The following is a 16,518-nucleotide window of genomic DNA, read 5'->3' as shown; positions in this document are numbered from 1 at the left end:
TTACAAAGTCCAAAAGGCATCACTGTAAATTGCCAAAGACCATCACCTACACTGAAGGCTGTTTTCTCTTTATCTTCCTCCTTCACCTCAACTTGCCAGTAGCCGCTTTTCAAGTCCAGTGTGGAAAACCTTTTCGTACCAGATAGCGAGTCCAGAGTGTCGTCAATTCTTAGCAATGGGTAGCTATCCTTTTCCGTAACGTCATTCAACTTCCGGTAGTCCACGCAAAACCTCATTTTTTCATCCCTCTTCTTTACAAGTACTACCGGTGAGCTCCATGGACTAGCTGATGGTTCGATGACGCCGCTGTTGCTCAATTATTGTACGATTTGACTCACAACTTCCCGTTTCGCCAGTGGAACACTACGAGGAGCTTGACGTATCGGCCTCGCGTCTCCAGTGAAAATTTGATGTTTCACTATATTGGTGCGGCCTGATTTGGAACCATCCTGGTCAAATATGTTCGCGTACTTTAGGAGTAATAGTTTTGCCTTACTCTGATAGGCTTCCCCTAGCCCCTGCGTCCATGCCGTGAAGTCATTTGAAAGATCAGTATTACTAGATGAAACGTGTTCCTGGAGCTGTTCACAGTTAATAACTACTTCAGCCTCTTGGCATCTTCCCAAAATAGCTCCTTTGGTCAAATTGAATGGTGACTTGAACTCATTGAGTACTCTTACCGGAATACGTCCATCTTGTTTTGTCATAGCCAGGGTTTTTCCTACAAGTATGTTCAGTGCTGATTTGTTTGCTGCTTCTACAACCCACAATTTATTTGTCCCACAATCTCCATCAACCTTTACCTAGATGACTGCTTCGGATTTTGGTGGTATTTGGTGACTCTCTTCCACCAGCACTCGTTTACTGCTGTAGACTCTCTCGTAGCCGAAATTAAGTGGCACATCCATGTTCTTATATCGCATCGTCTTGCTTTGCATATCGATTTTGATGCCTTGGTCGATTAAGAAGTCCACTCCAATTATGATTTCATCAACAATCTCTGCCACTATAAAATTGTGTAGTACCGTGACGTTCCCAATTGCTACTTCACATGCTACTTCTCCAATTACCTGGGTGTCCTCTCCCATGGCTGTACGTAATCTTGCTCCAAGCAATGGCCTTATTTTCTTGTTAAGTAAATCTGATCGAGTGATGGAATGGGATGCACCCGTATCTACAGTCAGTAAACGTTCCTTTCCATCCACTTTCCTCCGACAGTAAGATTGTTTGACCTCTTCCAATTTGTGAGATAGAGATTATGGGGCATTCAATTGAGGGAGCCAGCTCTCGCCCCTTGCTGCTGACTCGCTTTAGTTTAACGATTGATTGAACTTGGAGATCTGATCATCTTCAGCTCTGCGTTTACGACCACCCACATTGTTGGAACTGTTAGGATTGGTGTTACAATAACGCGCAATGTGCCCTGGCTTTCCACACTTAAAGCATTTGACTGCATCATTATTCTTCTGCTGCGTACCCTTCAATGCTTCCAAAATTGTGTCTACCCACTCTGGTATTTCTACTTCCACACGATGAGCCTTATATGCTGGTTTACTCAATAGGGAGGCAGTTTCCTGAGTCCATGCATGTGATACCGTTTTAGCAAATGTCAGCTTTGGGTTTGCGTATGTAGCTCGCTTCGTTTCCACGTCCCGTATGCCATTTATAAAATTCTGGATTTTTACCCTCTAGGTGTATTCCACGGGTGCGTCCGCATTTGCGAGATGAGCCAATCTTTCAACATCCGAGGCAAACTCCTGCAAAGTCTCATTCGCTCTTTGGTGACGGTTTTACAACTCAATTTGGAATATCTGTTTCCTATGCTCGCTTCCATAACGTCTCTCGACAGCGGCCATCAATGCTTCATAGTTGTTCCGCTCTCCTTCGGGAATCGTCTGTAGGATTTCGGCTGCTGGCCCTTTCAATGCCACGAACAGAGCTGCAACTTTATCTTCAACATTCCAGTTGTTCGCTGCCGACGTCTTCTCAAATTGGAGCTTAAATACCTGGAAAGGAACAGAACCATCAAACGTTGGGGATTTTACCTTCAGAGTAAACGTTGACGTTATTGGACGGTTCAATTGTAAAGGCCCCATTATTGATACTTAGCATAGACTTGACTTGACTTGGCGTAAACTTGGCATCTTAGCCACGATTATACTCCACTTAGCGCATACAATCTGGCATCATAATCAATAAATGTCAATTTGTATGACAAAATGTCAAAATGAAATGGAAACAAACAAATGGCATCTCAAAAGGTAAACGTCACTTAGAACTTACATAGAAAATCAAAATTCAACAGACTTCTAAGTCAAGTTAAGTGTTGCTAAGGTTTGAGTAATCAGTAACATACAATGTTCATTTAACAGAACTGTAAGTGACAGTTCTCAAGCCAAGTCAAGTCTATGCTAAGTATCAGTAATGGGGCCTTAACTCCTGAATACGATCTTTTAAAGCATCTATCTCGGCCTCCATTTTATCTTGTCGACCACTGAACCCTTCCTGAAACTGCGTTAGTTTCTCTTCCATACGCGATTCTAGTTGTGCAGAGATCTGCGATGATACCTGTGCTGAAATTTGTGTCGACATTTCTGATATACGTGCCTCTTGTGCTTCAATTTTAGATGTTATTTCTGTCGACATTTCTGAAATGCGTGCCTCCTGTGCCTCCATCTTGGATGTTACTGTCGACGTTTGTGCAGATATTGTAGCTAATATTGTGTTCAAGTCTGTGTTCGCCATTGTCTGCGGTGTTTCGTTTTTCTCCTCAATTTTTGTTGTTATCTCGTCGCCATCAGATGAAAGACACATTCTTCCACGTTAATTCCTTCTGCTTCCATTGCCTCTCGTAGTCTTGCCTGAAATTCGAGTTTATTGCCGGTTGTATTCAATCCACGGGCGTCCAACTCCTTTTTCAGTTGCTGGATCCTTAATCCACTTAACTTCGCCATGTCCTTGTTGTGCTTTGCAACTCTGGAATTTATTCAACAATTCCTCTTCTGACTCCAATTGTAACGAATTTTCTGCAATTCCCCTTATTTGCAATCTTCTGCTAACGTTTGTATCGCTAAATTGTTGAATAAATAACTCCAATATTGAATAATGGAAAAATGGCCTTTATTAAAGTACTTCACAATAACACTTATACTTTGCAACGAATAGCTTGCTTAATCAAAGAGGATAAATATAATAAGAGCCGTCGCTCGTTATTTTTTAGGCATTTACTCGATGTAAACTATGGGGTAGTCGCTACTTTTTTTTGGGCGAGATGTTTATAAATGTCTTCTTTACATTTTCATGGGGTATTTGTGTTTATTTTTCCGACTGTATTTAATTAATTATTTAATTCTCTTTCCAAAAAACACGTTTGCATAAAGTGACAACACCGCATGGATAAATGGAAGGCAATTCAAAAATGTCCCTCATAAAACAAAAGTAACGACTACCTCACAGTTTACCTCGAGTAAATGCCTAAAAAATAACGAGTGACGGCTCTTATTATATTTATCCTCTTTGGCTTAATAACCAAACTGATTGGTAGCTCAAATGAAACTGACTTCTCGCCTCCACTGTTGTTGCCCTTTTATACTGTCCGACCTCCTCGTTGCATATTTCTAGGCTTTTTTAATTCCAGAACTTACTAGTTAGTTATAAATTTCTCAGTTACAACTACAGATGTATAATTTTTATAGCTTCTCTCATACCTCATGCGCTTGTATGTGTGAGCGACACTTCCACAATCACAATTGCATACCTTTAGGAGCATTTCAGATAAGATATTTGCATGTGGTTGTGCGTTACTTCTCAGCTGCATATACGTACATATGTGTAGACATATAGATTGAATTATTTATATGCATTCGCTAATATTCGTTACAATATGTATACATAAAACCAGTGCGAGGTTGCATTTTATCAGAGTTGCCATAGTAAAATTTTGTTATCAGTTATTTGTATGCAATATTTTACTTTTGGCAACTCTGTTCGATCGTCATCGTGTCGTGATCACGGTCGTTAAAAAACGAGCAATGATCGGCTGATGGTGGCCCGCAAACGCATTGCAAAGGAGTAGTGTTGGAGTACTCTAATATGAAAATGAAACACGTAATCCAACAATTTTTGCAGGGATATATATGGTTTACTCATCTCTACAGCAACAACATAGCTTTCTTTAGATTGTCAAAATCTGTTGTTGGTGTTAGGCGAATTGAATGGAATGAAAACATAAAACTTAGCAGTGTTTGTATGTTGTAAGAAAATATTGTCAATGTGCTGGTGTCATTTTAAGTTTGCCATCATTGTGAATCAAACTAAGTGTGATATCTTCTGCATAGACGTCAAAATTCCAAAGTGAGTGGATCACCTGATTTGAAATTGACTATCGCTGAAGGTAGCCGGCCCTATGCGCCGCCATATTGAACACCCTGTCAAAACGCTAAAAAGTAGCCATATTGAACATATTGAAAGCTGGAGTCATTGGTGCCGTATGTCGTTTCGCTGTATCCGTATCCCTAACGTAATCAGCTGTTTATCGTTACGACGGTAAACCAAAACCCAATTGGTTGGCTGCGATACGGTTACGACCTTAGCGGCACCAATAATCGATTGCATTGATTCTCATAAGGTTGGTCGAATCAGCTGTTATGAGGTTACCAATACGGTTACCGATAAAGCACCAATGTCTCCAGCTTAAGATATCACACTTAGTTTGATTCACAATTGCCGTCTTCCAGTGAGCTTTACAGCTCCGGCTCACGCTCAATTCTCACGGGAATGCTCTGGATCATTGAGAGACTTGAGAAGCAGATGTCGTGAAATTTTCGCACACGTGAAATGTGATAGGTAGATGCCGCCGCTGTTTTTCATTTAACTCATACGGCGAAAGTCTAAGCAGCGACATCTATTTTTGAAAAAGTAGGTTTATTAAAGGCAGCAATGCCAAACTAAAAAGAAGTAATTAACAAAATTATGGCTCAGGATTTTGCCACCGGATGATGGCAAATGTTTGCCATCTCTTTTTGACAATCCCTACGCCAGTTAATTGAAAAAATATATAAAATCAACTGATAAGCCAACCATATAGTTGAGCATTGTGAATGATGACAAAGTGTGATCTCTTATCTGTCAACTGCCTGACAGGCTGTTCAACATGGCTACTTTTCAGCGTTTTGACAGGTTGTTCAATATGGCGGCGCCTAACTTGAGCGGGTGATAGAAAGAGATACAGAATTAGTCAACTACGAATCAGGTGATCCAATCATTTTAGAATTTTGACGTTTATGCAGAAGAGATCACACTTTGTCATCATTCACAATGTAGTTGAGCCTTGATTTCTATACGTGCCTGGATCACGCTTCATTGGAACGTAACAACTATGTACACGATAACTAATTAACGCTACCTATTTTGTCATACCTAGTTAGAACACAAGCTGGTACACAATTTTTTTTTGCGTATGTGTAGCTAAATATTGATAAAATGGTTGTACGGCCTTATAATGAGGAGTTGAAATATCTTGAAAAGATAAGCGATTGTTGCTGGAGAATAAAAAAGGAGTTTCAACCCAATATGAAGGTTGAGGGATGTTTTTATGTTAACAGCCGGCTTGAAAGGCTCATGTTGGAAGAGCTAAGAAACTCGTGTCGGCCCGGTGCGGTCGGAGGATTTCTACCGGGTGTAAAGCAAATTGCGAATGTTGCAGCCCTACCAGGAATTGTAGGACGTTCAATAGGATTACCGGACATTCATTCTGGTTACGGGTATGAACTGTCATTTCCATTACATATTCATTTATATAAATTTCCAATATACCACAGTTTCGCTATTGGTAACATGGCTGCTTTTGATATGAACGACCCTACATCAATTGTAAATAAAAAGTAAATTATATAATTAAACTTAAAATTTAATTAAAACTAACATTAGGTAAGTCCCGGAGGAGTCGGTTTTGATATCAACTGCGGAGTACGTTTATTAAGAACAAACTTATTTGAAAAAGATGTTCAGCCCTTGAAAGAACAAATAGCACAATCTCTTTTTGATCATATTCCGGTTGGTGTTGGTTCTAAAGGTATTATTCCAATGAATGCTCATGACATGGAAGAAGCTCTGGAAATGGGAATGGATTGGTCTTTACGTGAGGGATATGTATGGGCAGAAGATAAAGAACATTGTGAAGAATATGGCCGAATGCTAAATGCTGATCCGTCTAAAGTCAGCTTACGAGCAAAGAAACGTGGCTTACCTCAATTAGGTACATTAGGTGCTGGTAATCATTACGCCGAAATTCAAATTGTAGATGAAATATATGATAAATGGAGCGCTAGTAAAATGGGTATTGAAGAAAAAGGCCAAGTGTGCGTGATGATTCATTCAGGTAGCCGGGGATTTGGTCACCAGGTGGCCACTGATGCCTTGGTTCAAATGGAGAAAGCCATGAAACGTGATAAGATCGAAACAAATGATCGACAATTGGCTTGTGCCCGTATTAATTCACAAGAAGGACAGGATTACTTAAAGGCCATGGCAGCTGCAGCTAATTTTGCTTGGGTTAATCGCAGTTCGATGACTTTCCTTACTCGACAAGCCTTCGCAAAAATGTTCAACACAACACCGGACGATCTTGACATGCATGTTATATATGATGTATCGCATAATATTGCTAAAGTTGAGAATCACATCGTTAACGGAAAGGAGAAAAAATTACTCGTACATCGAAAGGTAATGATTATTACAGTTAAAAATTACATTATAATTGCAACTTCATAGGCATGAGAATTCTTTTCCCCGTTGTAGCAGGGGCAACGAACTTCTGTCAACATGTCACATACTAAAGACTTTTGCGTATACTTTATCTCAACACTCTCCACTTTGTAAACTAAAAGCCTTGATATTGATATTAGGAAAAATTGCAAAGTTTATAAACAGCGATGGTTACTGGGACACTTCCCAAGGCTGTCGGTTCTACGTACCGGAGCGAATAGGGATTTTTCCCGACCAAGAACTGTCATTTCAGTGTAACCCCATTTAATTTGTTGTGTCCCTCTCACAAATTGTCATCCCCCCAGCAGCTCCTTGCAGCGGGACTTCGCTATACTCTACTGCTCTGAAAAGGTATCAATCCGGGTTCGTCTCCTGACCCCGGTCCTGAGAAATGGTTTTGCTGCTGAGCTAGATCCTAAAAACAGACGCCCTCGTAACTTTTATAAATCTTGTGGCTCCTTGCGGTTCACGCCCAAGGGCGTCACCTAGTCTACGCCTCAGCACACCCCCACTACCTTCCAACAGCTCTGCTGCTTAGCAAGCCACAACAAGTACCCGCTGCAGCTGTTGTTGTTGTTGTTGTAGCAATGCTTCGCCCCACCTAACAGCCGCGACCGATCCCAAAATGTCATCAATATCCTCCAATGTCCAAGGAAACTTGCCGTTTCAACAGGGGTGGACCATAAGGAAAGGGGTGTTAGAGGCGTTGGTTCCACATTACAATTAATGAGATGGTGTCATGTGGGGACACATTGCAAGCGGGGCATACATTTTGTATGTCGGGGTTGATTCTGGATAGGTAAGAGTTTAATCTGTTACATTATTCAGAACGAAGTTGAGCAAAAGTGGCAAGCGTCTCCCTGGGGAGTATGCGTTCCTCTTCCGTGAGTTTTGGATACTTTTCTTTTAGTACTGGATTCACCGGGCGATTCCCTGCATAAAGGTCCGACGCCTGTTTATGGAGTTTACCAAGGATCTGCTTGTGTTTTTTCACTTCATACGGCTGGGATCTCATGTGCCGTATTTACTCAAAATGCTTACGGAGATGACTCCTTAAGCCCCTGCTGTTGTTGTTGTTGTAGCAATGCTCGCCCCACCTAATAGCCGCGACCGATCACAAATTGTCATCAATATCCTCTAACGGGAGTCCAAGGAAACTTGCCGTTTCAACAGGGGTGGACCATAAGGAAAGGGGTGTTAGAGGCGTTGGTTCCACATTACAATTAAAGAGATGGTTGGTGTCATGTGGGGACACATTGCAAGCAGGGCATACATTTTGTATGTCGGGGTTGATTCTGGATAGGTAAGAGTTTAACCTGTTACAGTATCCAGAACGAAGTTGAGCAAGAGTGACACGCGTTTCCCTGGGGAGTATGCGTTCCTCTTCTGCGAGTTCTGGATATTTTTCTTCAAGTACTGGATTCACCGGGCAATTCCCGACATAAAGGTCCGACGCCTGTCTATGGAGTTCACCAAGGACCTGCTTGTGTTTTTCCGCTTCATACGGCTGGGTTCTCAGGTGCCGTATTTCCTCAAAATGCTTACGGAGATGACTCCTTAGGCCCCTAGGCGGTGCTGGTTCGTCAATCAGATGTCTGTTGGGATGCCCAGGTTTCTGGGTATTCAACAGAAACTGTTTGGTCAGCATCTCATTTCTCTCCCTGATGGGGAGTATTCTCGCCTCATTATGCAGATGGTGTTCTGGGGACATAAGAAGACAGCCCGTGGCGATTCTGAGAGCAGTATTTTGGCAGGCCTGTAGTTTCTTCCAGTGGGTGGTTTTTAGGCTTGGCGACCATATGGGTGACGCGTAGCACGTAATCGGCTGGCTAATTGCTTTGTATGTAGTCATGAGCGTTTCTTTATCTTTTCCCCAGGTACTGCCAGCGAGGGATTTGAGGATTTTGTTACGGCTCTGAATTCTCGGAACAATTGCGGCTGCGTGCTCACCAAAATGTAGATCCTGATCAGACACCCAAAATTTTGGGGTGTAGGGCAGTCGGTAGCATAGTGCCAACGACGTGGATGTTCAAAATGGTCAACATTTGGGACGTCCATGTTGTAAATAAGGTCGCGGAAGATTTAGTCGGTGATAATGCCAGGTTTCGCGAGGCGAAAAAACTGGAGAGATCAGGGAGGTAGCCGTTTATTTTATTGCATAGCTCATCGATCTTTGGGCCTGGGCCTGTGGCCATTATTGTGCAGTCATCGGCGTAGGAAACGATTGTGACTCCTTCCGGTGGTGAAGGTAGCTTAAATATGTAGAAATTAAACAAAACTGGGGATAGGACACCACCCCGTGGCACCCCTTGTTTAATTCTCCTTGGTTTTGATCTTTCGATTCTAAATTGCACCGATGCCTGCCGAGCACCCAGATAATTTGCGGTCCACCTTTTAAGACATGGGGGAAAGGTAGACCCTACCAGGTCTTGCAGTAACGAGCCATGGTCGACCGTATCAAAAGCTTTTGATAGGTCTAGCGGAACGAGTACTGTTCTATGGTGGGTGTTTTGATTTAAACGGCAAGTTATCTGGGTGCTAATGGCATTTAGCGCGGTGGTGGTGCTATGGAGTTTTCGGAAGCCATGCTGATGACAGGCTATCTGCAAATTTGCTTTGAAGTAGGGGAGCAAAATGGCTTCAAGCGTAGGAGAGATTTCGGGCGATATGACTCTCCTATGTTTGCTGGTTTCCCAGGCTTTAGTAGCCTGTACCACTTGGTTATTTTCCATTTTTCGGGAATGACAAAGGTGGAAAGAGACAGGTTGAAGACATGTGCTAAATATTTGAAACTTTCGTTCCCCATGTCTATGCCGTCTGGGCCCACTGCTTTGGATGGTTTAGCATCCGAATCCGTCTAGGCACAATGACACAGTTTCCATCGCCTTTGCCGATAAAGTGCTGTCGGATGCGAAAAAATGCACGAACGCTTTCTACCGACAATATATAATGCATTCTACGGGCGACAAAGATAGACGGATGGCCAACAGACACGCACATAAACATAAATTAAGCGCGTCACAAATTACCATCACCGCCAAAGAGGTCATGTTAAATCAGCTGATCGTGACAATTTATTTCAGTAACTTCACAAATTTCAAGCGAATAAATTTAATATAGAGTTAATTGCTAATGAATTTTTATTATTATTGGCAGTGCGTTTGTGAAAATAAGCTGCATAGCAATGGTTTTGTCGACTCCCTTCAGGGGTAGAGTTTAAGAAGCGCGACTGTCTAAAAGAAATATATAGATTTTTCTTTACATTCTGGATGCGGAATTATAGTTATATTTCAATGACTTAAAAAAAATTTTAATTTCCAAAACATAATTTTGTTGGCATTACACAAATTTTATCCCTGAAAACTAACTTTAGTCGTCTCCTGACCCGAGTCCTGAGAAATGGTTTTGCTGCTGGGCTAGATCCTAAAACCAGACGCCTTCGTAACTTTTATAAATCTTGTGGCTCCTTGCGGTTCACGCCCAAGGTAGTCTACGCCTCAGCGCACGCCCACTACCTTCCAACAGCTCTGCTGCTTAGCAAGCCACAACAAGTTCCCGCTGCTGCTGCTGTTGTAGTTGTTGTTGTTGTTGTTGCAATGCTTCGCCCCACCTAACAGCCGCGACCGATCACAAATTGTCATCAATATCCTCTAACGGGAGTCCAAGGAAACTTGCCGTTTCAACAGGGGTGGACCATAAGGAAAGGGGTGTTAGAGGCGTTGGTTCCACATTACAATTAAAGAGATGGTTGGTGTCATGTGGGGGCACATTGCAAGCGGGGCATACATTTTGTATATAGGGGTTGATTCTGGATAGGCAAGAGTTTAATCTGTTACAGTATCCAGAACGAAGTTTAGCAAGAGTGACAAGCGTCACCCTAGGGAGTATGCGTTCCTCTTCCGCGAGTTTTGGATACTTTTCTTTAAGTACTGGATTCACCGGGCAATTCCCGGCATAAAGGTCCGACGCCTGTTTATGGAGTTCACCAAGGACCTGCTTGTGTTTTTTCGCTTCATACGGCTGGGTTCTCGGGTGCCGTATTTCCTCAAAATGCTTACGGAGATTAGAGTTGGCAAATATCCGTGTACCTGTGATTTTGTCACAGGTACTGAATGATCACAGCTGAACGCTGTGACTGCTTCTGAGAAATAGCCGTGACTGACTGACTGTGATAGCATCTGCACTTCGTTCACAATCACGTTTAATGATAATCTCAATCACATGAGTCAACGAATCTGTGAATCGTGCTACAACTAATTAGCAGCAGATGGCGCAGTCGCCATGGAAACCATGCATGTATATGTATTTAGAATGGATATTTTTTTTGCATTCCGTTTTGAATACGGTTTCTATTGATGTGAATACGTCTGTTACTTACGTTCTGAAAATCGTTTCATTTTGAATATTCTCGTATTGACTGGACTGGGGCGATTTGGAGTGTATCACTTTAAGCTTAAAGTTTTATAAAAATTTATTATTTATAAAACATGTCGTTAAAAAAATCCAAAACCAGTTTCCTATGGCAGTTTTTTGAAAAGGTGGATCATTCTTTTGCCACATGCAATATTTGCAAAACCAAAATATCTTATAAATCATCGACAAGTAATTTGAAGAGACATATGATTCGGAGGCATCCGACCGTACAACTGGAAGAGCTTGTGGTAAATTTTAACGACTTCCAAGCTTTGTTAGTGTCCCTGTGTGTATGCATTTCCATTTGCAGGATAAACCTCAACCTATCGAAATTGATATCACCGAAGAGCAGCCATCAACTTCCAGTGCAGCACCAAAACGGATGACACAATTTAAAATTATAAAAAACTATCGCCCAATTTCAAAAGAGGGTTTGAATATCAAGCTTCTGCAGTTATTTACTATAGACTTACAGCCATTCAGCGTTGTTGACGATAGAGGGTTCAGGGAATTTGTGAAATCTTTGAATCCTATGTACGTACTCCCAAGCAGACGGGTAGTTTCCAAAACCATGATTCCTGCTTTGTACGAAGAGTGCAGACATAAAATGCAAGGAATTATACAAGGCGGCAACCAATTTTGTATTACAACGGATTGTTGGACTTCAAGAAATGTTTGTAGCTTCATTGCTGTGACAGCGCATTTTGTATCACCGGAGTTTGAGCTGAAATCCATACTATGTCGGCTTCAGAGCTCAATATTAACCATACGGCCGAAAACTTAGCTAACGCGATATACAAGATTGTCTGTGACTGGAATGTAGAAAGAAAAATTTTGCTTTCTGTTTCCGATAACGCCAGTAACATAAAATGTGCCCTTACAACAAAGTTGAATTGGAAACATTTGGGATGTATGGCTCATACAATGAATTTGATTGTTAAAGATGGCTTGCGTGTAACGGAAGTTGCTGAAATAATCGATAAGATCAAAGGTATAGTTACCTATTTTAAGAAAAGTTCTTCAGCCAACGAAGCTTTTCTGAGCTATCAACGAAACAGTGGCAGGGACCCGTTGAAGCTGATTCAACAAGTTGAGACTAGGTGGAACTCTACTCTTGCAATGATGGAACGATTTGCTGCGCTTGAGGAAGCAGTAAAATGTACGCTAGTTTTTTAAACAGGAGCCTTTTAACCTTGTCCAGTGAAGAATGGCAAATAGTCAAAGATTTATGTATAATATGTCAACCATTCAAAGACGCTACAGTAACCATAAGTGGCGAAACGTATTGTACGGGATCCCTGGTAATACCAATTACAAATGGTCTTCAGGACGTTTACAGGCATTTGCTAACAAAAGTTTGGCCCGATCCTGTGCGCAAGGTTATAGACATTTTTGTAAATGGTATTCGGGAACGATTGCGCAATATCCAAAAAAGCAACACATTTTCTGTAGCTACATTTTGGATCCTAGGTTTAAATTATTAGCATTGACGGATGAATTAGCTGCAGAAAATTGTAAAAAAATTGTGAAAAGTAATCTTATGGAACTGTATAGGGCAGAATCGGCTCCCTCGTCTGAGAGTGTAGACGAACCTGCAGAATATTTTCTTTCCATTTGGAGCTCTTTCGATCAATGTGCCAACCAAAATAGACCGAAAGGTAGTGCTGAAGCAAAAAGCATCATTGAAATGCAGCGGTATTTAGAGGATGGAATAGTTTCCAGAACAAACAATTCATTTCAGTGGTGGCGCGAAAATAAATATAAATACCCTAAGCTAGCAGATTTGGCAAAGAAATATTTATGTGCACTAGCATCTTCTGTTCCATGTGAAAGAGTTTTTTCGAAAGCAGGCCAAATAGTTAGTGACCGTCGCTCACGACTGAGTGAAAAAAAAACTGAGATGTTTATCTTCTTAAACAGTAATCAAAGTTTTGTATAACATTTTTAAATTAAGCGCATCAAAAAAAAAATATTTTACTAAGATTGATTGAATATGTATTTATATTTAATTATTTTTCTGTATGTACGAATATATACAATTTTACATAAAATATTTTTGGTACCTGTATTTAAATGTTAATTGAACTAAAGGCTGACTATGATAAAATAAAAAGAAATTGATAACAAAAAATTTGGTTTTAAAATTACCACTTATTTATTTATTTAGTAGTCTACAAATTTAACAATTAATCAGATTAAATATAGTTACGGGTTATAGATAAATTACAGAAGCATACAAATTGCACAAAATTATATTATAAAATATGTATATATTATTAAATCAGTTGTCGGGATTGACTGTGATGCCGAGTCACAGGAATTAATTATTAGTGCTGCCGGAATGGACGTGATTTCCAGCAGCTGATGTATATTTGTCCAGATGTTGCGATTTATTGGGTTTTAAAAGACGGTGAACCCCCCTAATTATCCACCTCCTTGACCTCCTTATCATGTACCTAAAAGCGAAAATTAAACATTTAATTCCTTTCATTATATATACAATAGTTTTTACAAATTATAAATAACGAGTACTCTACAATAACAACAACCTGCTACAACAACACCAACCCAAATCTTAAAATTAATAACTGACAACCCCTTTATTAATAGATGAAAAACTATTGCAATAATCTCTTAATTGTTCGGCGCACAACCATAGGTGCCCATCCTTTAACAACAACTTGAGAAAATCGAAACGCTCATTGCATATTATGCGGATAACGTCCATCAATACATAAAGTGTTCCGCTCAACATTCGGCATTTCAGCATTCATGTTGCGAATTTTATCCATATATGCAGTTAAACTGTTCGTACCAAGTATGATGAAAGTATAATCATTTGGCAAACGTTCAATTACTTGTTGGTGATTAAGTGTTTGTTGAGTGCGCGCAGCATGACTGGGCGATTAAACATACAAGCAACAAATTTCGCGTATTAAACGCTGGTAATGCTTGACCTAATACTTCTGGCGGTATTTCCTGGCTATGCGCAAACGTTCAAAAAAGCTTTAACACTTTTTTAGCCTTTAAACCATTCTTATCGTCCTCGGCAAGGCGCCTTATTAGTTTGAGAAGCCGTTCACGCTGACGCTTATTAGCGCCCGTCATACTACTATAGGCTAGAAAACATAGTGAAAATTTTATGATTATTCTTATTATCAATTAATATTAATTTTGTATTCATATATGTTGAAAGTTTGTATCTACCTGGAATGATTCAAACAGATGATCTAATTGTTCGGACGTAAAATCCCAAGCTAATTTCGCCAAAAGGTCATGTACATTCTTAACAATTGCCTCATGTTTGCCACTCTGTGCACGCCATACCGTATCCAAATCTTCAAGTGTTAAGGCGTGTTCTTTTATAAGAAATCGTATTATCTTCTCCAGCTTTTCAACATATTGTAGCTGAGCAAGGCGTCTTTCCAGCACAAAACATCAGAAAGTTTGATATAATTCTAGTACCAAATAAAATCGCAATGAAAAAGCCAATATTTTTATATTAAATTGTTTACGTGTACTTACGCTCTGCTGTCAACCAATCCATTTCACCATCGGGCATACAATGTTGTTGTTGTGTGTACGATGTTGAATATGAGCTTAGCACTATATTGATTTCATTTAGCGCATTCATTTTACCATTGAAGCTAGATACGTGTAATAAGCGCAATATCATTTTGAGACGAAACATTTCCAGATCACGTATGAAATCCTCTTGTTCAGGCAAACGACTTGCTAACACGCGTGCCGACTTTACAATACCATCAATATAATCGTTCCACCCCTCCGGTTTGGCTTCACGCTGCAATTCATCATCAGAGAAACTATATAACAAATCCAGCATAACATTCTAAATTTGCATAAAGTACTTAGCAATGGTTGCAGGTGTCAACAGCTGCTCGTAGCACTGCTCAATTCAATGCAAGTGTCAATTTGTTATTCTGGCTCTCGTCGGACGTGCCGCCTTTTGTTTGCTCTTGATTGCAGACCACAATGATACAGTTCCAACCAATCCTTTTGCATTTTTTAGTTTACTAAATATGACACTGTCATTTTGATGACAGTATCAAATGTTACATGTGTTAGTGGAGAGCAAAAAAAGGCTTTGAATGTGTGCGTGAACTATCACCAACCGCCGTCTTGAAGGGTAGCTCTTCCTCTTCCTATGTCACAGTCACAGTCACGGCTGTGACTGAGAGGTCACAAGCACAGATAACATTGTTCCTCAAAAATCACGGGATCTGCCAACATTAACGGAGATGACTCCTTAAGCCCCTAGGCGGTGCTGGTTCATCAATCAGATGTCTGTTGGGATTAGGGATACAAATTTTGAGGAGCAACATCGATGTTTCGATGTATCGACATAATAAACATCGATGATAAAAAACATCGGAGGTAAAACATCGATACATAGATGTTCTCCGGTGCTTTTTCAGTAGAATTAAATTTTGGAAAAACTACGTGGCTCTAGTGAGTGGGGTGATATTTATAGTCGCCTGGTTTGTGACATTAGCTCACACACCCCGAAATCGAGGAATTTTTAAGAAAATTCGACCAGAAATTTATTTTAAAGGCCCCTTTACAATCTGCACAGGTTATATTATATATGCATGCAGTTAATATAAAAACTATTACGCTGTTATCAAAGGTAATCAAAGGCGATGTAAAAATTAAGTATTATCCAATTTAAAACAGTATTCCAAAAACCCGGGATACTACTTCACGATTTACATATTTACCTCAGACCTTTGCACTGGCAATACTGCACTTTCCTTTAAGATGTTCACCAATTTATTTAGTATAAAGGTCACATCATAATTTAAACAATTATTATTAATAACTTGCCCTTTTTACATCAGTTTGCAGCAACGTAGCAAAAGAAAAAGAGGCGTCAATAAATGCAACTACAGAGGTGTGGATGTTCGAAACAGCGTCAAAGTTGACATCGATGTATCGGCACTTTTTCGATATTGAGTAATTTTGAAAGATCGATGTAAACATCGGATTTTCATCCGATACTATCGATGTTTTAAAAACATCGATGTATCTGCATCCCTAGTTGGGATGCTCAGGTTTCTGTGTATTCAACAGGAACTGTTTGCATTGTGAATGATGACTAAGTGTGATATCTTCTGAATAAACGTCAAAATTCCAAAGTGATTGTATCACCTGATTCGTATTTGACTATCGCTGTCTCATTCTGTATCTCTTTCTATCACCCGCTGAAGATAGGCGCCGCCATATTGAACAGCCTGTCAAAACGCTGAAAAGTAGCCATATTGAACAGCCTGTCAGGCAGTTGACAGATAAGATAACACACTTTGTCATCATTCACAATGA

The 16,518-nt window shown here is 40.3% G+C and overlaps 2 protein-coding genes across 3 annotated transcripts in view; one reads left to right on the top strand and one right to left on the bottom strand.

Moving 5' to 3' along the window:
- Positions 1–5,408: 5,408 nt before the first annotated feature.
- RtcB (RtcB RNA ligase) overlaps positions 5,409–16,518 on the top strand; it is a 40,987-nt gene continuing 29,877 nt past the window's right edge. Inside the window, exons 1-3 of the mRNA XM_067765948.1 lie at positions 5,409–5,762; positions 5,820–5,871; positions 5,929–6,723. Coding sequence (XP_067622049.1) covers positions 5,482–5,762; positions 5,820–5,871; positions 5,929–6,723 — 1,128 coding nt within the window. The 5' untranslated portion in view covers positions 5,409–5,481. The remainder of the gene's footprint in view (positions 5,763–5,819; positions 5,872–5,928; positions 6,724–16,518) is intronic.
- Positions 13,357–15,407, bottom strand: LOC137242250 (probable ubiquitin carboxyl-terminal hydrolase FAF). 2 transcript variants are annotated; one of them, XR_010950150.1, is made up of 4 exons: positions 15,048–15,380; positions 14,704–14,980; positions 14,386–14,636; positions 13,357–14,297 (listed from the first exon to the last, which is right to left on the bottom strand). XR_010950150.1 is itself a non-coding variant. In XM_067769604.1 (3 exons), the coding sequence occupies exons 1-2, from the start codon at positions 15,020–15,022 to the stop codon at positions 14,617–14,619; spliced, it is 339 nt and encodes a 112-aa protein (XP_067625705.1). In that variant the 5' UTR covers positions 15,023–15,407; the 3' UTR covers positions 13,357–14,297; positions 14,386–14,616. The 2 variants fall into 2 exon arrangements, 1 of the variants encoding a protein (XP_067625705.1); XM_067769604.1 differs by having other exon boundaries at positions 14,704–15,407.

Source organism: Eurosta solidaginis, chromosome 2 (assembly GCF_040869045.1).
Source record: "Eurosta solidaginis isolate ZX-2024a chromosome 2, ASM4086904v1, whole genome shotgun sequence".
NCBI classification, from domain to species: Eukaryota; Metazoa; Arthropoda; class Insecta; order Diptera; family Tephritidae; genus Eurosta; species Eurosta solidaginis.
The sequence above is the reverse complement of the archived record's forward strand: the minus strand, read 5'-3'. Positions and strand labels throughout refer to the sequence as shown.